Source organism: Branchiostoma lanceolatum, chromosome 6 (assembly GCF_035083965.1).
Source record: "Branchiostoma lanceolatum isolate klBraLanc5 chromosome 6, klBraLanc5.hap2, whole genome shotgun sequence".
NCBI classification, from domain to species: Eukaryota; Metazoa; Chordata; class Leptocardii; order Amphioxiformes; family Branchiostomatidae; genus Branchiostoma; species Branchiostoma lanceolatum.
Window position 1 is genome coordinate 2,821,230 of NC_089727.1, and position 21,730 is coordinate 2,842,959.

The 21,730-nt window shown below is 42.2% G+C and overlaps 2 protein-coding genes across 4 annotated transcripts; both read left to right on the top strand.

Annotated features, from left to right (window-relative positions):
• Positions 1-4,145: 4,145 nt before the first annotated feature.
• On the top strand, positions 4,146-7,291 carry LOC136436134 (zinc finger protein 665-like). 3 transcript variants are annotated; one of them, XM_066429887.1, is made up of 3 exons: positions 4,148-4,267; positions 4,932-5,007; positions 5,251-7,291. In XM_066429887.1, the coding sequence occupies exon 3, from the start codon at positions 5,267-5,269 to the stop codon at positions 6,491-6,493; it is 1,227 nt and encodes a 408-aa protein (XP_066285984.1). In that variant the 5' UTR covers positions 4,148-4,267; positions 4,932-5,007; positions 5,251-5,266; the 3' UTR covers positions 6,494-7,291. The 3 variants fall into 3 exon arrangements, with proteins under 3 accessions (XP_066285986.1, XP_066285984.1, XP_066285985.1); XM_066429888.1 differs by having other exon boundaries at positions 4,173-4,295; XM_066429889.1 differs by lacking the exon at positions 4,932-5,007 and having other exon boundaries at positions 4,146-4,267.
• A 5,635-nt stretch (positions 7,292-12,926) lies between these two features.
• LOC136437183 (zinc finger protein 502-like) lies at positions 12,927-13,973 on the top strand. The gene has a single exon (XM_066431665.1). It carries the CDS (start codon positions 12,927-12,929, stop codon positions 13,971-13,973), a length of 1,047 nt encoding a protein of 348 aa, XP_066287762.1.
• The last annotated feature ends 7,757 nt before the right edge of the window (positions 13,974-21,730 follow it).

Consider the following 21,730-nt stretch of genomic DNA (forward strand, 5'->3'; position numbering starts at 1 on the left):
CTATGGTCTTGATTTTTTTTGTGGCAGATCTGTCTTTATCTAAATATACAATGAGAAACATTCCGTCTTTTTTTCAGGTGAAAGATGCCTCTACCCCAAGAACATCTTGGACACCGCTACAAAGAGCAGACCCCATCTGTTTGGTAGGGAGAAAGATATCGAAAATCTAAGCGTAATCCTAGAAAGGAAGAGTGTATGTTTGGTAAGCGGTCTCAGTGGGGTGGGGAAAACAGCGATGGTAAAAGAGTATTTGTACAGAAAGAGTAACGAATACACAGCCGGCATAGTGTGGATAAATTCATACGAGGATATCAACTTTCTATTCGTTGATGCCTTGCCAAAAGCGACAGGTCGAGATCCTATTGAATATGACTACCGGGAAAAAAGTCTTGAATGGACTACTAAGTATCTCAGCCAAAAGTTGCTCATTAATCACAGGGGAAAGTTTCTCTTCGTTTTTGACAATGTAGAGACTTCGCAGCATGCTACTGACATGTTGAAGATTGTACCAGACAAGGCCGTGCATGGTGTGACATCTCACGTAATCTTACTGTCCAGGAGAGAGCTTTCTCTTGCGCACTTAAAGGAGCTCCCAATCTTGGCGTTACACCATCTCTCGCCTGGAGCCGCCGTACAGCTTTATCGGTCACTGAACACGTCTGATGTGGGTTCGGCACAGGTAAATGATGTGCGTCAGGGTGTTTGTGACTATAACTGCAGTGTTCACATAATTGTAGATGGTGTCGGCTACATTCCGCATGCAATAATCCAATACTACAAGGAATCAGAAGCCATGCATATAGAGAATAATAAACTTTATACAGCTCATATGAGTGTGGAGCTGCTACAGACCAGTCTTCTGCCTATTCGACTAGATTTGACCGGCTACGGACAGAGTGAAAATCCAATTGTTGATGAAGTCATAAGTGTGCAGAAAGAGTGTTCAAAAGCTTATGAACTTCTGATGGTTCTTTCGTTTTTTGATCACAGTATGAAGGTACCTTACTATGTCCTGAAAGGTTCTAGAGTCGACTGGGAGCACCCCATGTTTAAGGGAGAATCTTATTACGAGTTGCTCGAATGCTTAAAGAAGCATTCGTTGATCAGATTTAACAAAAGACCATGCGAGGTTGTCATGAATTGGATCGTGATTTATTCTGCCGTGTATACGCTAGACAATGTGGAGTCAGAAGGACACTACTTGTGGACAGCCTTAGAGATGGCTGTGCGTGCAGTGGAGAGGGTGCGACAACTATCTTTAACATGCCAAAACAAGAAAGACTCTCCAGACTGCATAGGTTTGACTGAAGACAAGTTGGAAGAGATGTTCTCCCAAGCATTAGAACATTCCGACCAAATTGCTACCCATACTGTCGTGAAGATGACAGGAAGGTTTGACAGATGTCACGCGGAGTGTGTATCAAGAACAAGGTCTATACACGGACTGGAAAAAGTACGGCTGCATAACCCTGACGTGAATATATCATCCTGGCCTGTAAAGACAGAAATGTGCCACGACGGTGTTGTGTACACCTGGCCAATTAAACCGTTAATAAATGGCGACAACTCTTTTGGAGTTTTAGGCATGACAGCTGATAAGTTCTCTTTTTGCGCTCCTTAGTACCGTAAGGGGCTGTGTAGATCTTTTTGAATACAGTCAGTGATTGGTTGTATTTGTTTCCCACGTGCCCTTAGCCTTGCCGTACGTGTAAGTTCTATTTTATGCATCAATACCTCTCTACAATGTCTACATTTTAATCAATCAGCGCACAGATTTTAAACCAAACCTCACGTATTTGAATTGATTGAACTTACCGGTAGTGTTTATCAATCAGTTAATATATGGATTACTTGTACTGTAAATGTTGGTGTTTTTTTATTTGCATAGTCTATAAATGTCGAGGTTCTCATCGACTACGATGGACGAACATCATCAGTCTATAAATGTGACTTGTCAAAGACAATAGCAATTAAGCTGAATCTGCACATACTAATATTACTTTCATGGCAATCAATATTGATCCATTCACATCTTACAAAAATCATGTGTGAACATCCATGACTTGTTTCTGTAGCATATATGTTACAATTCCTACAAGTGTGACTACTGTGACTGCCTTGCAGATTTGGAGAAGTCAGATTGGGATCAATGTAATACAGAAAGACACACACTGGTGGGGTACATAACAAATGTGACCTTTTACAACAGTACGGATAAACCTGTAGTGTATGTGTGGTAAATGGTAATGTTTGTACAATTAAACAGGTCTTACTGTATGCTATGGTACCTACTGCACATATTTGTACATTCTGCATATTTGTTGTCCCTTGCATTGAAAAACAGTGGCGTTTTTTTTAAAATGTATCACATTGCAAAGTGAAGGATTAAGAAGTCTCGTGATTTGTTTGACTTTTTCAAAAAGATGGTACAAAATATCTAAGAATTTTAACATGAAAGTTCATCTGCGTTGATTTACGATAAATTTGGACTAAAGAAAATATCAGTTGCAACAGATAGCAATGTGTTAACTGAAATGCAGTTATGTATAGATGAACTGCAACACTGTGAACTTGAGACACAGGGATATGTAAAGCAAGGGTTGGGATATGATATGATATGTGATGCAAATAAATGCAAATGTATGTTTTCTGCCCATTTTTTTTATTTGTCACCAGTGAAAGATGGTGTGCATCATGTTAACATCATTAAAGAACAGACAAACTGGACTTGGAATGTCTTTGATTTCTTGTGAGCTTAATAGTTACCACACGATTAAGAGTGAAATATATGTACATGTACATACATGAACCTCCTGACCGATGTAATCACTCATAGGTGGTCCCTTAGATAATTATTCTCATAGACACAAGCATTAACAATCCTATATATAGTGTCCACCATAGTGCTGCGTACCTAAACGTAACATCAGGTACAGGTTTAGGTACAGGTCCGGACCTGAACCTGTACCTGAACAATTTGGAAAATTAACATGTGTTCCTCTGAACTTCTTCAATCATGACAGAAACACAAATAAACTGTTTTCAACGTGTCAGTATCTTTATTCAAAGAACATAACTAGGTTTCCTACGGCAAGCTCCCTTGGCCTTGCTATCAAAACTCCCGGCCTGCCTGAATGATCTGTTGCATATTAGTTATGCTGTTCTCAGGTGTAGCTTTGGTCATGTTTGGTGTTGCATGAGGTCAGGAGATCAGTCACAAAATAAGCACATACTTTATATCGGTACAGTACCGGTACTTCATGATCCGGTATTTTGGACCTGTACCTGTACCTGATAGATTTTTATGGTACAGTACCAGTACACAGTACCGGTACGCAACACTAGTCCACATCATACCACATGAACCAGATTTTATTGGTCCCTTGGGCAGTTGCGACTGTATTTTACTCTATAGTATACTGTACATTTGGTACTTTTTCAACAGTCTAATTCTTTAATCGGAAACCTGGACAATGCTTGCTGACTTTAATAGAAAACCCGGTAGAATACCTGGTACCGGTAGTTGAGGTTGTACACCTGGTGTAGAAATTGCTATGGATCAAATGCGCCATGTAGCGGTGAAGAATATTAGTGCAGCACTTCAAGTACAATGGCTAATGTAGGGTTGGCGGAAAAGGCTAGGATGTCTACCATGCCATGCTACCAGGCAAGACTACCCTTTCTGGGCCCAAGGGTATGTATGGGGGTTATGCCTCTAATGATATTTCCTTTAGAAAATTAGAGACTAACTCCTTATGTTCCATACATACCCTTGGGGGCCACAAAGGGTACCCTGGCCTGGTGACCTGGCAAATTACAAATTTGACAGCCCAGCCTTTTCTGCGAAGTGTGCACACTATGCTAGCCAAATTATACTCTGAGTGCTGCATTAATATTCTTCACTGCTACATTGCGCTTTTGATCCATGATGATTTAACACCCAAAATACTGTGACACTCGAAACTTATGCTTGATGGTGGTACAGGTTTTTCATTGCTGTTTAGTGTCTGCTCCTATGTCAATTTCTAGATTGAGTGCTACTTACGATTTGTTTCTCAACGTCACGACGACTAGATATATAACGTAGGCCTTACATGACTGAATTGCTATAACGAACATACGTCACCTTCAGTGGGTAATCAGGCACAGTTTGTGACCTCTGTTGACCCCAACTGACCTCCATACGGGTCACTGAGTCTACGGCAGGAAAGGAACGCGACGCGGCGGTCAGGTTTATCCAGCGATTTGATTCACTTGTCGTGTTTTGGTGAGTGAAAAAGACGAGGGAAAGTAAGGTAGAGAATATTACCTAATGTCTGACTTATTCCGTCCCAAGCAATGCTATCGGTCGGCCTAGGACCGACGTTTGAAGTTTCATCTCATGGGGAGGGGGGCGAAAGTTTGGCGAACATTCTTTGTCTGAAGTAAGTGGCAGTAGAAACACTGCAGATTTCTACCCCAATACTCCAACACCTAAATATTATGCTTGAGGTTGTAGCTCATTTCTAAACATGAATGTGTATAGAAGATGGCCGCCATATTGTTTAGAAGGTTCTTGTTGATTTCGTCTTTAGGAGAGGTCTCTCATAATTTATTTATGAGGAATTTCCAGCTAGAGTGATTACTATCAGTACCTCTGCTTTCCTCTAGTACCGTATCCTCGCTAGATATCTTTAAAGAAAGCTTGCAGTTACGAGTAGATCGCGAAAGTTAGGCGTGACATGCCTTTCGGTGTATGTATTCCACTAACCAGCTGCATGCCTGCGAACAGGATGTGTTATGCCAAAGGACGGTTATACCGGCTACTAGTATATGAATACAGATACAGGCACTTAACACCTACTATATACACATGTAGTAGCATTTGGTGTCATTGCACTAGTACCTTCCCCTCTCCATGAATTCACAAAGGACATTGTACTTTTATGCAGTGTCAGGAGTTGCTGTGGGGTGTGCTGATACAATCCAGTACAACTTCTACAAGGCCAAGGATATAACAAGTCCAAGGTATGTTTTTCATAAACATAATGTATAGCGTTATATATATATAACTATGACTGCATCAATATTTCAGTGATAGTAAATTGGGTAATGTCTGACCGTTTCCAAAATCTATCAAGTTGCTTGGTAAACTATTACCTTGGGTGACGTTACATTGTACTAGTATTAAAGAATACTTACAAGGACAAATAGATAATTCCAACAAATTCATACTGATCATGATTAATTTTTCAAATGATAATCTTTCAGATAAGTGATAAACAATATGGCTGATTCCGAATCTGGATGTCACAAGCAAGAGCATACCAGGGAGAAGCCCTACATGTGTGGGGAGTGCGGGTACAGAACTGCCTATAAGTCTCACTTATCCATACACAAGAGAACTCATACAGGAGAAAAACCCTACAAGTGTGACCAGTGTGACTATTCTGCAGCCCAGAAAATAACTTTGGACCGACATCAAGTAAAACACACAGGAGAGAAACCCTACATGTGTGGGGAGTGTGGGTACAGAACTGCTGATCGGTCTGCCTTATCCCGACATATGCGAACTCATACAGGAGAGAAGCCCTACAAATGTGACCATTGTGACTATTCTGCAGCCCAGAAATCTTCTTTGGACCAACATCAAGTAAAACACACAGGAGAGAATCCCTACATGTGTGGGGAGTGTGGGTACAGGACAACTCAGAGGTCTCACTTATCCCAACATGTGAGAATTCATACAGGAGAGAAACCCTACGAGTGTGACCAGTGTGACTATTCTGCAGCCCGGATGTCCGCTTTGAACCGACATAAAGTATTAGCACACACTGGAGAGAAATCCTATCTGTGTGAGGAGTGTGGGTACAGAACAACTCAGAGGTCTCACTTATCCAGACACAAGAGAACTCATACAGGAGAGAAACCCTTCAAGTGTGACCAGTGTGACTATTCTGCAGCCCGGAAGTCCAATTTGGACCAACATAAAGTGACACACCAACGTAAAGTAACACACGCTGGAGAGAAACCCTACCTGTGTGGGAAGTGTGGGTACAGGGCAGCTGACAGGTCTGCCTTATCCCGACATATGAGAACTCATACTAAAGAAAAACACTACAGGTGTGACCAGTGTGACTATTCTTCAGCCCTGAAGTCCACTTTGGATCGCCATCAAGTAAAACACACTGGCGAGAAACCCTACATGTGTGGGGAGTGTGGGTACAGGACAGCTGATAAGTCTTACTTATCCATACATATGAGAACTCATACAGGAGAGAAACCCTACATGTGTGGGGAGTGTGGGCACAGGGCAGCTCAGAAGCATCACTTATCCATACACATGAGAACTCATATTGTAGAGAAACGCTACAAGTGTGACCAGTGCGACTTTTCTGCCGCCCAGAAATTTATATTGAACAGCCATCGAGTAAACCACACTGGTGAGAACCCTGCATGTGTGGGGAGTGTGGTTACCGGGCAGGTAAAATGTACAAGTTATCACAGCATTTGATAACTCAAACTGGTGAGAAACCCTACATGTGTCAGTATAGAACTGCTGATACATTTTGATAAGTCTTATCCAGACTTATGAGAACTCTAGAAGTGTGACCAGTGTGACTATTCTACTGCAAAAATTGGTTTTGGATTGCCATTGATTAAATTTAAAACATACTGACTCGTCTCGTGACAAAAACGGAAGGAAAGATGAACAAAACACACGGTATACGATATACGGTGTACAGAATAATAGATAATTCGTTGTTGTTCTTCTTCTAAATCTTCTTCGACTTTGGAATTGACTTTTGCATTCCACGTGACATTAGTATCCGTTTCCCAAAATAATTTTTCTGCAATGTACAGCATGTATTTTGTTATTTTGCAGCTGCTTGGTATGATTTACAGTATGGTCATAAATTTTTTTGGGGGGAATGGACAAAAAATGATGGGCGTGTCATCAAATCAACATGGCCTTACATGAAATAACAGTTAATGGTTTGTGTAGAAACATTTACGAAATTGATTTTGATGTCTAGTGATTTGTTTGGCATTTTGGATAAGATGATAATTTTTTTGCACAACAATTGTACAAGGTACGAAGTATTGCATCCACTGGTACATAGATAACATTCTATAAGGCTAATCAATCAATCTATCTTATACAATATGGTGTAGTAATAAAAGTAAGATAAATAAGGTGGTGAAAATGTTAAGGAATTAGCGCACATTGCCTTGACATTGTCACTGCAACTTACTACATGTACATCACCCAGAGACAATATCAAACTTTTAATAAAGCTCTTGAATCTCATTTTTAAATGTCTTGCATTACTTTATTTAAGAAAGACAATCACTATCATTGATTTATGATGGAAAAGTTAAAACAGTTCTCCAACTTAAAAAATTGGACTCACCGGATTTTCCACTGAATCGCCCTCTTCAGCTCTCTGACCTCATTGCTTGGGACACAAAACTTGTTGCACGTTTGACTTCAGCAACGGGTCGCCAGTTGTTTGTTGGAAGTCAATATCATCCCCTTATCATGGAACTTATGATAGTTGCTAGTAATAATAGTACAATGGTTAACTTTTTTCTAACTCAAAGGTCTATGTGGATCAAATTCTCAACGACCACTCTCGCCTTCTTCAGGATCAATTATGACCAATCCAATCTCTTTTAAACGTAAACGCGCGAGAGTTACAGGCTCGTGCCTTTACGGATACGTGACGTCGGCAATTGATCAAACATGCTGGGAAGTTTATAGCGCCCTCCGTCTCTGTTTAGTAATGGCTGGATTGCTGTGACGTCACCCCGTGGGATGGCTGCAGTGTACTAATATCACCCCATTCTAGTTTTGAAATGTGCCCTGATGTAAATGGCCTCCTTTACTCCTCTCACAAAGTCCTGTTTGGTATCCAGAGTATTGACACACTCCAATGTAACTGACCTGGACGCTCAATGTATATATGCTGTGAAACCTCTGATGACTAAGAACTAGGTCGCCTATGTTGAACGAAACTGTTTTAACGAAACGTTCAGTATCTTTAATGTAAGATTCACGACAGGGAACTGTTAGTAATTCTGTGTCTGGTAGATGACACCCCTGAAGAGACAGACTGTGGGTTGAAGTCGTGTCCGCGTGGTGTAGAGGTCTGCGCACTCTGCCTCTCACCACATCTGGTTCAAATTCCGTGGAGCCAGCGGCCCGAGTTCGCGCCCGGGCCTGGACATGACTGGAAAAGATGCGCATCGTCCTATCGGATGGGGACGTAAAGACGGCGGCCCCGTGTATAAAGGAGCTTTAGGGCGTCAAACCTCTGCACGTAAAAGAACCCAACACACTTATCGAGAAGAGTAGGGGTGACCCGGTGTGCTTGGCCAAAAAACACGAGCCGTGGCGAAGCCGCATTGCACTACCACTAGCTACTTATGCTTCACCTCAATTGATGATGCCTGCTTTACCTTTTACTGAAGTTCACCGTCTCATAGTCTGTAGCTCTTGACATTTCTTACACTCCAAGCAGAGGTTGGTGGGGAAGATTGTGACCTTTTTATCCTATGTCCCATTTTTTGAGCATCAACCTCTGCTTGTAGAGTAAACATTTCTGACCCCTTGAAGCAGCATTAACCCGGAAGTGGATATACTCTGAAACAGCATTATATGGTGCATTGCAACAGACACTGGGGCTAAACACAGATGAAAATGTTACATGTACATTCATCCTGGATTCCTGAGGCTGAACGCTTATCCGGGAATCTTCCCTAGCTTGGTGCAACTGTCCTGCCGTTTATTTTGAATCATCCAGAGGAAAGAATGAACAAATGAGATCTTTTACAGTAGTGGCAAAATGTTGGACACTGTAAAGCATTCAGAGACACTTCAGAACTGAACAGGAAACTTAACAGAAGTACAAAATAACACGTTAGATGATTCATTAGGAAATCTAATTTGGTTTCCGTATGTTTTCAAGCATCCATGATTCTACCTTTGACCAATGAGTTTTAAAAAGAAAGTTGTTCCTAATATGATTTTTAAAGCACATTTAGGCATTAAGAGGCACCTGGCTTCTGTTGGGGAGGTAAAAGGTGGTGGAAGGATATAGTTGGACTCCACCTTTCAATACCGTGCCCTAGACACAACCCCACGGCCTCATAAATGCTATTGGACTACTGTATGGTACCTTTACCTTACCTTTTAAAGCATCTTACTTTGACCTGAGTATGATGAAGTGCTACAAATAACGTTATTCACCACAAGTTCAGTGTCTAAGCGCATCAAAAATATGAATCTATCTGTTACAAATAGATATTCGAAGTATGGAAATTTGTCTTGAAACATTTCAAAAGTAAAATGATTTCCTTATGACACAGTTTACAATCTGTTATATAATTCCATTCATCTTCTACTTGATTCATGTAACAATTTATGTAGCAATGTCTATACTGAGCTGCCCTCCTGTTTCCATTTGTTATTTGTGACAACTAGCCCGATGTAACGTTACAGCCACTCTATGCTGTATGTTGTTAATCGTTACGTACCCTTCTTCTTTACGTAAGTTTAAGCTGATTATTAGCCCACGGACATTATATAGAACATATAAAGAGAATGATTGATAAGATATGTTGGTTTAGCCTGACTAACCGGCCCCTATAAGCTATCGGATGTGAGAGCTTATGCAAACACAGGCCACTCATTGGTGACCTCGCAAAAAACACAACTTAGCCTGGGTGCCCCCCCCCCCCCTTAGTAACCGCTGGCTCAATCTTTTCGCTTGATAACCACGGATTAGGATTAACCGTGGATAGCAAACGAAAAGATTGAGCCAACGGTTACTACGGAGGATGGCACCCAGGCTAAGTCACTGGTGACCTCACTAAAAACACAACTGGTAACGTTAGCTTCTGAGATCGGATGACGCATTTCTTTGAAGCGGCTGGCGTGGACAGTCCACCACTGGAGGTAACGTTACGAATTTTAGAATCTATTCCTTTAGAAAATGTAATAGTTTTATTGCTCAAGGTTTACTTCATTTGTGGAAGGATTGACATAACAGGTGAATATCACCTATTTAATGTGAGAACCCGGCCCAGGCTGTAAGGTTTGATCCACTCTTTACTCTTCTTGATAAGTGCGGTGGGTTCTTTAACGTGCCCGAGGTGTGGCTCTTAGTGGTTGAGTTTGTTCAGATCGACAATTAACTTAAACAAGTGCATCTACTTTCCTGTGGTCCTTATCAACAAATATACTAGTAACTTGGCAAAACTGGTAGATACAGTCATTGAAATAGGTCACGGATGTGCGAGGCTACGTTATACAGAGGTATTCGGCTGAGCCAGACGAATGTTTTGGAATTTTCAAACATTGGGCTGTGGACGGGAGGTCGGGAATGGGTTGGCTGGTAGTTGGGAGTAGTAGTAGTGGCTAGGGCGTGTTTGGGGGTCAAATTAATCAAAACTGGTCAGACTGTTGGCCGGTGGTCGGGAGCCATGTTTTGCTATGTGTAACTGGGGCTTAACAGAAATACTCCTAACTTTTCCCACGGTTCATTTGCATTTTGCTGCCAGCACAGTTATATGTTCCTCTACTTGTAACGTTGTTAAGATATCCCCTGATATATGTAGACCATCTGCAGATGCATAGTTGCTCCATAAATGTAGAGATTATTTGTGTTTGTGCGGTGGAAAGATGGAAATTTTCAGCATATTTGTCGTTGTGGGACACGTGCTTTTGCCTTTTTGGCAACGTTCTGGGGCGATGTCTTGCAACCGACATCCGACGTCCGTAACTCTCGCGAGTTAAAGTTCGGCAGTGATTGGTCATTATTGATCCTGAAGAAGGCGACAGTGGTCGTCGAAAATTCCATCCGTGAATACCTTAGTGTTGGAAGAAAGTTTAGCACTGTATTATGATTACTACCAACACAGATGAGCTTTCATTATAGACATCCGTATGAACCTTTACAGGAATGCGTTACCAGGTCCATTGAAACGTTGTTACATTATATAGAATATATAAAGAGAATGATTGATAAGATATGTTGGTTTAGCCTGACTAACCGGCCCCTATAAGCTATCGGATGTGAGAGATTGTCTAAACACAGGCCACTCATTGGTGACCTCGCAAAAAACACAACCTAGCCTGGGTGCCACCCCCCTTAGTAACCGCTGGCTCAATCTTTTCGCTTGCTAACCATGGATTAGGATTAACAGTGGATAGCAAACGAAAAGATTGAGTCAACGATTAGTACGGAGGATGGCACCCAGGCTAAGTCACTGGTGACCTCACTAAAAACACAACCGCCTGCAACTGGTAACGTTAGCTTCTGAGATCGGATGACGCATTTCTCCATTTCTTTGAAGCGGCTGGCGTGGACAGTCCACCACTGGAGGTAACGTTACGAATTTTAGAATCTATTCCTTTATAAAATGTAATAGTTTTATTGCTCGAGGTTTACTTCATTTGTGGAAGGATTGACATAACAGGTGACTATCACCTTTTCAAGATGAGAACCCGGCCCAGGCTGTAAGGTTTGATCCACTCACACCGGGAACTGATGGGGAGGGCCCTTTACTCTTTCTGATTAGTGCGGTGGGTTATTTAACGTGCTCTTTGGTTGAGTTTGTTCAGATCGACAATTAACTTAACAATATACAAGTGTAGCTACTCTCCTGTGGTCCTTATCGACAAACATGCTAGTAACTTGGCAAAACTGGTAGATACAGTCATTGAAATAGGTCACGGATGTGTGAGGCTACGTTATACAGAGGTGTTCGGCTGTGTCAGCTGAAAGTTTTGAAATTTTCAAAATTTAAGGCTGTGGACGGGAGGTCGGGAATGGGTTGGCTGGTAGTTGGGAGTAGGTCGGTAGTGGCCAGGGCGCGTTTTAGGGGTCAAATTAATCTTAAACTGGTCAGACTGCTCCTGACCTGCGGCCTTGGTTGGCCGGTGATCAGGAGCCATGTTTTGCTATGTGTAACCGGGGCTTAACAGAAATACTCCTAACTTTCCCACGGTTCATTTGCATTTTGCTGCCCGCACAGTTATATGTTCCTCTTCTTACAACGTCGTTCAGATATCCCCTGATATAACGTTATGTAGACCATCTGCAGATGCATAGTTGCTCCAGAAATGTAGTGATTATCTGTGTTTGTACGATGGAAAGGTTGCAATTTTCAGCCGCTTATTTGTCGTTGTGGGACACGTGCTTTTGCTTTTTTTGGTAACGTTCTGAGGCGATGTCTCGCAACCGACATCCGTATGAACCTTTACAGGAATGCGTTACCAGCTCCATTAAAACGTCGTCTGTTAAAATTATATGGCTTAAGTTTTCTTGATCAGTGGTATGAGCAAACCATTGCCAATTTTGTTACAGAAAGTGCAGAGCTAAAGGAGCTGACTTGGGAGAATTACGTTACCTGTTTCTAGTTTATATTTTCAGTGCACACACATTTGTATAACATATATACAAACGACAAGTCAGCGTCATTTTTACATGCATGATTCTTAGAATCATAATCACTCTGGTGACAGTATTTCGGGGATCTTCATTTCACAGGGAACTGCAAGTAATCTAAACAATCAATTAGTCAATTCATCCAAATTACTGTAAACTCATGCATTATTGTGAGCACTTGATTTCATAGTATAAGGGAAAACTATGTATTCGCATGGTTCTCAGATCGCAGTGTAAAGAAGTAGAGTAGCAAAACAATGGAAACGCCCACTACAAATGATATCAACATTGCAAATCAGCTACTCATGACTAATGGCATAGTAATGTTTGACTACTTCAGTTTCGTTGTGTGCGTGTCACAGGTGTTTTCTATTATTTTTGTCATTTCATGATATTAGGCACAAGGGGACAAAAAGTCTGTGAAGAAGTTGTTGCATAATGACTCACACCAAAATTTGCATATCTTCATTCCCCAATAGATTAAAGCAAAAGATGGAAGATCCCAGCAGCATCTATGGACAACACGGAACAAAACACACTGGTGACAAACCCTACATATGTGAGGAGTGTGGATACAAGACAGCTAAAAGGTATAACCTAGTGCAACATGTGAGAATCCATACTGGAGAAAAACCCTTCAAGTGTGACCAGTGTGACTATTCTGCTGCGTTTCAATCCAACTTGAACCAACACCATGTCACTAAACACGCTAGTGAGAAACCCTATGTGTGTGAGGAGTGTGGATACAAGACAGCTAATAGGTCAAACCTAGTCCAACATGTGAGAATCCATACTGGAGAAAAACCCTACAAGTGTGACCAGTGTGACTATTCTGCTGCGTTTCAATCCAACTTGAACCAACACCATGTCACTAAACACACTAGTGAGAAACCCTATGTATGTGAGGTGTGTGGATACAAGACACCTCAAAGGTCTCACCTAGCCCAACATGTGAGAATCCATACTGGAGAAAAACCCTACAAGTGTGACAAGTGTGACTATTCTGCTGCGTTTAAATCTGCTTTGGACTACCATCGAAAAGCAAAGCATACTGGGGAAAATCCCTACATGTGTGGGGAGTGTGGATACAGAGCAGCTCAAAGGTCTCACCTAGCCCAACATGTGAGGATCCATACTGGAGAAAAACCCTACAAGTGTGACCAGTGTGACTATTCTGCAGCCCAGAAATCCCACTTGGACCAACACCATGTCACTGCACACACTACTGAGAAACCCTACATATGTGAGGAGTGTGGATACAAGACATCTAACAGGTCTCACCTAGCCCAACATGTGAGGATCCATACTGGAGAAAAACCCTACAAGTGTGACCGGTGTGACTATTCTGCAACGCAGAAATCCAGCTTGATCCAACACCATCTCACTAAACACACAGGTGAAAAAGCCTACATATGTGAGCAGTGTGGATACAAGACAGCTAAAATCTGTAACCTATCCCAACATGTGAGAACTCATACAGGGGAAAACCCTACAAGTGTGACCAGTGTGACTATTCTGCCGCACGGAAATCCAACTTGATCCAACACTATGTATTGGAACACACTGGAAAGAAGACTTACAGATGTGTGAAGTGTGAGTACCGTGCCGGCGTCACGGGGGGGGGGGGGGGGTACAGAGCGAACGATGTCCCGTCCTCCAAAACTAGGCTCCAAAACTCAACCAATGACTTGTCTGTATTTTGTCACAAATTTCCCGCGGGAGCATGTCGCGCCTTTGGCGAAAAATAGGTCTGGTGGGCGTCGCATCTAGCTGAAACCCATCGGTGTTTTTTTTTTCGAATTGAAAAAAATAAGGTTAGCAAAAAAAGGTTGGCTTAATTATGAAATCTTTGTGGTCAGGAAAGATGAACAAAACTGAACACACAGAGCATGGTATACCGAATAATAGATTTTTCTCTTCATTTATGTTCTTTCACATCTTCTTCTTTGGAATTGAATTTGGATTACGACATAAGTATCCAATTTTCCTAAATTTGAATTTTACAGCACATTTTTTTTTAACGGATCGACATGGCCTAACCACTTTCGAGTCGTGCCGTTAAACATGACACCAGCTTCGACCCCGTCACAACTTTAAACTTCGACATGCAAGTTCCCGGATGTTGGAGTTACGAAAAGCATACTTCTTTCGATGGAAAGTAGTAAACTGTCATTAAGGCTGATTGATTGAAAATTTATATTTTGCAATCGCATATTGATTCTAAAATAGTTGAATAGTAGACGGTCAACGGCCTCAGCAGAGGGCGGCCGAACTGCACCCGGCTCTGCGTGTCGGTGAGGGCGTTCCAGAGTTTACATTGCATACTGGTTCGGCCAACGAATAAGGCCATCCAACTTGGACAGGACGTCGGATATGTTCTGCCTCCTGCCCGGCTGATGGATGGGAGAGAGTGGTGGTAGTCCTAAGGCAAACTGCCATCACTATACCCTGCCTTCTTGTTCAAGCCAAGGGCTCAACTCAAGAACAGTGTTTAAGAAGTGGAAAACACTGCAAGAGTAAAGCTGGACTCGCCGCCCACGGACGTAGCCTGAGTGCCAGCCTTTTTAGCTTCCGTCCGCTACCCAAGCTCCGCTCCTCGCTTGGCCGGCAGCGGAGCTTGGGTAGCGCAGCGGAGCTTGGGTAGCGGACGGAAGCTAAAAAGGCTGGCACTCAGGCTACCACGGACGAGTCCATCGACGCTGAACGGATCGTCCGTCAGGATGAAAAAGAGAAGAAGACGAAGATTGATTCTAAGTCTCGACCTGGGACTTGTATACCTCACTTTTATATCCACCCTAACGGACCTTAAAGAGGCCTTGGATAGTCGGCGAGAACCTTACCCCGGGTTGCGTTCATTTGAAATGATAGACGCGAAATTTACGCTTCCATCGGGCTCTAGTAGTGTATGTGATGACTATGATAGGTAAATACACTAGTATCGAAGAATGTTTTTGACCTTAGAAATAGTAACTGCGGTATAAGTGATACGTTAAACTCGACATGTTTAATTATTCATATACTTAAATTCATATACTTAACTCATAGCTGTTTCAAATTTTATCCTGTTGCTTGAGTAATTATTTTTGGCGTTATCATTTTTCTTATCACCTGGATGTCTAACCTTAATCATTGTATTCATATACTAGTACGTAGGTTAATTCCTTTTTATCCAGGTGATTGCTTGCATGTATAGCTGTAGAAGACCTAACGAAAGTCGCTGTACTTTTGTTGTAGAAGACCTACCGAAAGTCGCTGTACTTTTGTTGTGTCAATAAAGATTGCTGTATAAGTTTACATAAAGATGGTCGCATCGGCCGATTAATCTACTCTACATAAGAACCTGTCTAGCGGTAGCGCTAGCATATACGCAGGTTGATAGTTGTTATTGATTTTGAATGAATTGTATTGATTGTATTGATAAGTTCAAAGTAGTGCATTATACTGGGGTGCGTTGGGTTGGAAATTTGTTTGGTCGCATCTTTTCATGGTGGCGGAATTATGTACCCGGGTGGAATTATCTTAGTTGATGTTACATAGGTTAAAAGCTGTCATTGATTTAAGAATAAAGTGTATTGATTGAAGTTCGCAGTGCTTCCAATAACTAGCATGTAGTTTGATCTGAGTGATTGTCAGGAGAGAAAGCCCATTTCGGACTCCTTATGGTTATTTTACTATCTCCAATGTTCCTTACTGTTCCATCAACTCTCGCGTGGATTGCGACGTGGTTTGCCGTTAAGCTCCCCTTTCCACTAGTAGTCCATGGGCCAAACAGGTTTTTGGTACCACCGAGAGGGACAAGTGCTATCATGGATTTTTTGTATCTGCAGTAACCAAAGTTAATTATAAGCCACGATAATCATCTTCCATGAGCAGCTTTCCTTGGCCAAGTCTTGATGATGCCTGGAATTCATAAGCATCAAAAATGGCTTGTTTAACAGCGTTCCTGTGAGAAAATGTAATTTTTCACCGTTTCTATGGCAACTCTTATAGACATATACGTAAATGTGTTTCAAAATGTTTTCAAATGTACTTAATAGGTCTTTGTATGATATAAACGTATAGAAAAACCCATGAAATATGGTTGATATGCATTGATACCAAATTGAATAACTTAAATATAGACCTTTTTGTCCGTTCTATGGCATTGAGTGACGTCACTATATCACGTGATGATTCCTATAAAGCTGGACATTTGCCATCGTTATCATGCAATATGATAAAGTAGAGGAATCAACCTTTTCAAAAAAGAATGTCTCCTTTTGTCCCTCTGTTTGGTACCAAATGGCTATTTTGAGGGACCAGATCCATGGACTATAGATGGCAAACGCTGAGCGACAGTACAGCGACCAAAATCGGACTGGTGTAAATCTTGATTTCACAATTGGAATATGATGCATGATGTAAAAGTATGATCTAAAAGACAACAAAACACACAAGATGTGGAAATAATTCGTTCTTTATCTATAGAATTCGTTGAGCGATCCTTCTAACGTTGGGTAACCTAAATTCGCGGGGTACTTAAATTCGGGATTTTTCGAAAACGGGGTGTTTTGGTATATGTGTTAGAGGCAACATCAGTAATACCGCTAGAAATGCAAACTTGACAGACTAACGTCTTCGGAACACTGTCTGAAAAGCTTCGATAACCATGCATTAGAAGTTGGCTACGTCAAAAACTCTCCGTCCCTTATTGTCACAGTCTGAGGGCCTCGTGGGAGAATTATATGTACATAGTTGTTCGCTGGTTTATAAGACAAATGTCACATCCGCTTCCTGCTAAACACAATTATTTACAATACAACTTATTAGAATCTCTTTTGCTAACCTACAACTGGACTCTAAGTGTGATGAATCATCAAAACGCCTCTTTGTTGCTACAACCAATGGCTACGGCACTACGGTGAATTTTCCCGCCATATTCGTTACCCAGAATCTTGCTATTCGGCAGACGACAAACGTTTGCGAGGAACACTTTTTTGTCTAAATGTTGTGTGTGATAGTGGACTGATGGCGATATTTTCCTCAAAGTTTGCTCTTAGCACAAGCAGAAACACATGGACGTAGTAGTATAACCATTTCTACGGCATCCAGCTAACGCCCCGATGAATAATGTACAAATTTCCATGACGGTGGGGGTGAACTTTGAGTGACGTTCTACCGACTCAACACACGGGTTGTTCCCGAAGGCCTGATGCGTGCGGTACGGCCGTTTTTTCGTGTATTTTTTTTACTTGGACACGTCTATATCCATAGCACTCTCCTCAAGCCAAGGATGGAACGAATAGCTGCTGTATAAAATGTGATTAGCGGTAAGATATTCAAGACGAATCTTCTCTCCCGAATTAATGTGCCCCCCTGTCCGACAGCACCGTCATTGTGCGTGCGGCGGACGATAGTTTTCAGTTGAAATATTATGGTGTCAGCACGACTAGAGACAAAATCTACCATATATATGATTAGTGCAAAGATAGTACATGATACTGACAGAATAATAGAAAAAAAGGATGGTTTATTGTTCTGCTAGATTGATTTCAGTCAACCATTATCGGAAAAATCCCGAATTTAGGTTACCCAACGTTAATCCTTGATCGCTCAGGCGCCGCAGCGCTGTCGCAGCCTCTAGTAAAAAGCGTAAAGAAATGGCTTATGCACAGTATGAATGTATTTCATATCCAAGTACAGTAGAATCCGCTTTACTGCACCACCCATTTGTCAGCGGTTTTTGTGCTAGTATCCGGCTTGTGCAATTATGCGAAATGCCCAGCTGGACCGCACCACCATAGTCGAGGGGCGTATTTTTAGTCAGAAACACTAGCACAAAGAAAACAGACGAAATCATTCAGTTATTAACTTAATTTATTAACCCTTTATTAACCCTGAAAATAAAGACATGACTGTTTTGATTTTGCATTCTTTCATTTTCCCATGCGATCTACCGCTAACACACGTAACGTTACAGGGGAAGCATTCTGAAACGTCGTAATGGGATATCAGTTTCTGTGTTACATGAGTACAGTTGTCGATTTACGTAAATCATGTACCGTCATGAAACTAGGAATTGAAACTAAATGAAGGTTACTGATTACGGGTGACCCCAGAGCAGTGCCCCCTCTCATGCCGATTTTTAGCGCACCTTTTTAGTTAACTTATTTTCCTTACCGTACAAGCTACACATGTCATATTTGAGATGTACCTACCTTTAGCATAGGCGACTTCATCTGGCCATGATTTATGCTAGTGAGGACCTCATTTGCATAATTATGCAGGAAACTCAGGAATTTTTTCTTCTGTATCATCCTGACTCTCTTCCCTTCCTATCACTTCCTCCAGGACCACTTTAGAGGCATCACACATACCATCCTGTACATCACCCAATATTTGCGCCCACGCATCATCCACATCGACATTCTTCTCCAGGTCTTCACGGGCCTGCTCCACATGGTCCACATGGCCTTCAAACTTACACTTCTCCTTCTCCACGATATCACACACCCTGACAGAAGCTTCACCACCCAACAACGATACTGTAGAACTCCTCATGCGTTCCATAAGGTGGTGGCTTCAGGTCTCTGTCCGATCCCTTCCACACTTCCATCCTTACCATCTTTAATTTTCAGATCTTCCACACCAACACCCCTTCTCCATGCAATGTACTCAACAGAAACTCAACCTTTCCTGACACGCGCCCATGTGACCTCCAAAGAAAAACAGATCCAGTTCTCCAAGCAGACGTCACTTCTTCTCCAGGCCTCCCTCAACAACCTACAAATTCTTCTTCCAGATAATTTCGCAGCCAAAAATGCAGCCCTTTCCATCCATCCCTTTCCAGCAATACTACTGTACACTAGTATACATCAAACAATTCCTCATTCCCTCAACGCAAACGCCACAACACGCGATTCTATTATTATCTTTCACAATGCTCTTTACAACTTTGTCACATTTACACTGAAGGCACCTTCATGGCAAGTGAATACACATAGATGTACATTCACCTACTACATATACGCATTTACATACAGTAGTCAGCGACTTCATATCACTCAACTGCTTATCGGGAGGGGAATATCCTGCATTTTCTCGAAAATATTGCCATTCTAGTTCCATGTGTCTTTAGTGACAACTAGTGCGATGTTTAGCTGCAGTCACTCTATGCTTTATGTTGTTAATCGTTGCGCACTTTTCTTCTATACATAAGTTTAAGCCCACGGACATTATATAGAATACATAAAGAGAATGATTATTTAGATATGCTGGTTTAGCCTGACTAACTGGCCCCTATTGGCTCCGGATGTAAGAGATTGTGTAAACACATGCCACTCATTGGCGACCTCGCAAAAAACACAACCTAGCCTGGGTGCCTTCCTCCGTGGAAACCACTGGCTCAATCTTTTCGCTTGCGGATTATGATTAACCATGGATAGCAAACGAAAAGATTGAGTCAACAGTTACTACGGAGGATGGCACCCAGACTAAGTCATTGGTGACCTCACTAAAAACACAACCGCCTTCAACTGTAACGGTTGCTTCTGAGATCGGATGACGCATTTCTTTGAAGCGGCTGGCGTGGACAGTCCACCACTGGAGGTAACGTTATGAATTTTAGAATCTATTCCTTTAGAAAATGTAATAGTTTTATAGAGATTTACTACATTTGTGGAAGGATTGACATAACAGGTGACTATCACCTTTTCAAGATGAGAACCCGGCCCAGGCTAAGGTTTGATCCACTCTTTACTCTTCTTGATAAGTGCGGTGGGTTCTTTAACGTACCCAAGGTGTGGCTCTTGGTGGTTGAGTTTGTTCAGATCGACAATTAACTTAACAATATACAAGTGCAGCTACTTTTCTGTGGTCCTTATCAACAAATATACTAGTAACTTGGCAAACTGGTAGATACAGTCAATGAAATAGGTCACGGATGTGTGAGGCTACGTTATACAGAGGTGTTCGGCTGTGTCAGCTGAATGTTTTGAAATTTTCAAAGCACGTTTTGAAATTGTCCAAACATTGGGAATGGGTTGGCTGGTAGTTGGGAGTAGGTCAGTAGTGGTCAGGGTGTGTTTGGGGGTCAAATTAATCTAAAACTGGTCAGACTGCTCCGGACCTATCGCCTTGGTTGGCTGGTGGTCGGGAGCCATGTTTGGCTATGTGTAACCGGGGCTTAACAGAAATACTCCTAACTTTTCCCACGGTTCATTTGCATTTTGTAACACAGTTATAACGTTATGTTCCTCTACTTGTAACGTTGTTCAGATATCCCTTAATATATGTAGACTATCTGCAGATGCCTATTTGCTCCAGAAATAAAGTGATTATCTGTGTTTGTGCGATGGAAAGGTTGCAACTTTCAGCTTATTTGTCGTTGTTGGACACGTGCCTTTGCCTTTTTGGCAACGTTCTGGGGCGATGTCTCGCAACCGACATCCGACGTCCGTAACTCTCGCGAGTTTACGTTCGGCAGTGATTGGTCATTATTGATCCTGAAGAAGGCGACAGTGGTCGTCGAAAATTCCGTCCGTGAATACCTTAGTGTTGGAAGAAAGTTTAACATTGTATTATGATTACTACCAACACAGATGAGCTTTCATTATAGACATCCGTATGAACCTTTACAGGAATGCGTTACCAGGTCCATTGAAACGTTGTTACATTATATAGAATATATAAAGAGAATGATTAATAAGATATGTTGGTTTAGCCTGACTAACCGGCCCCAATTGGCTCCGGATGTAAGAGATTGTGTAAACACAGGCCACTCATTGGTGACCTCGCAAAAAACACAACTTAGCCTGGGTGCCATCCCCCTTAGTAACTGCTGGCTCAATCTTTTCGCTTGCTAACCACGGATTGGGATTAACTGTGGCTAGCAAACGAAAAGATTGAGTCGACGGTTACTACGGAGGATGGCACCCAGGCTAAGTCATTGGTACTTTGCCCCCCCCCCCCCCCCTTCGCCCCTGCCAGGGCATAGGCCACCGATGACGCTTCTCCACTGGACTCGTCGCTGGGCCTTCTTTTTCAAGTCCTGCCAGCTACTGCTGATACTCCTCATCTCGTCCTCCGTGTCTCTCCTCCAGCTGTTTCTAGGCCTCCCCCTCTTCCTTTTGCCCTGTGGGTTCCATGTCAGGGCCTGTTGGGTGACACTGGAGCTCGGTTTCCTAAGGGTATGGCCAATCCATGACCATTTCCTCCTGAGGATCTGGCCACTAACTGGTTCTTGTCCTGCCCTGTCCCACAGCTCCTGGTTACTGACCCTGTCCCACCACCTAATCTTGAAGATACGTCTCAGGCAG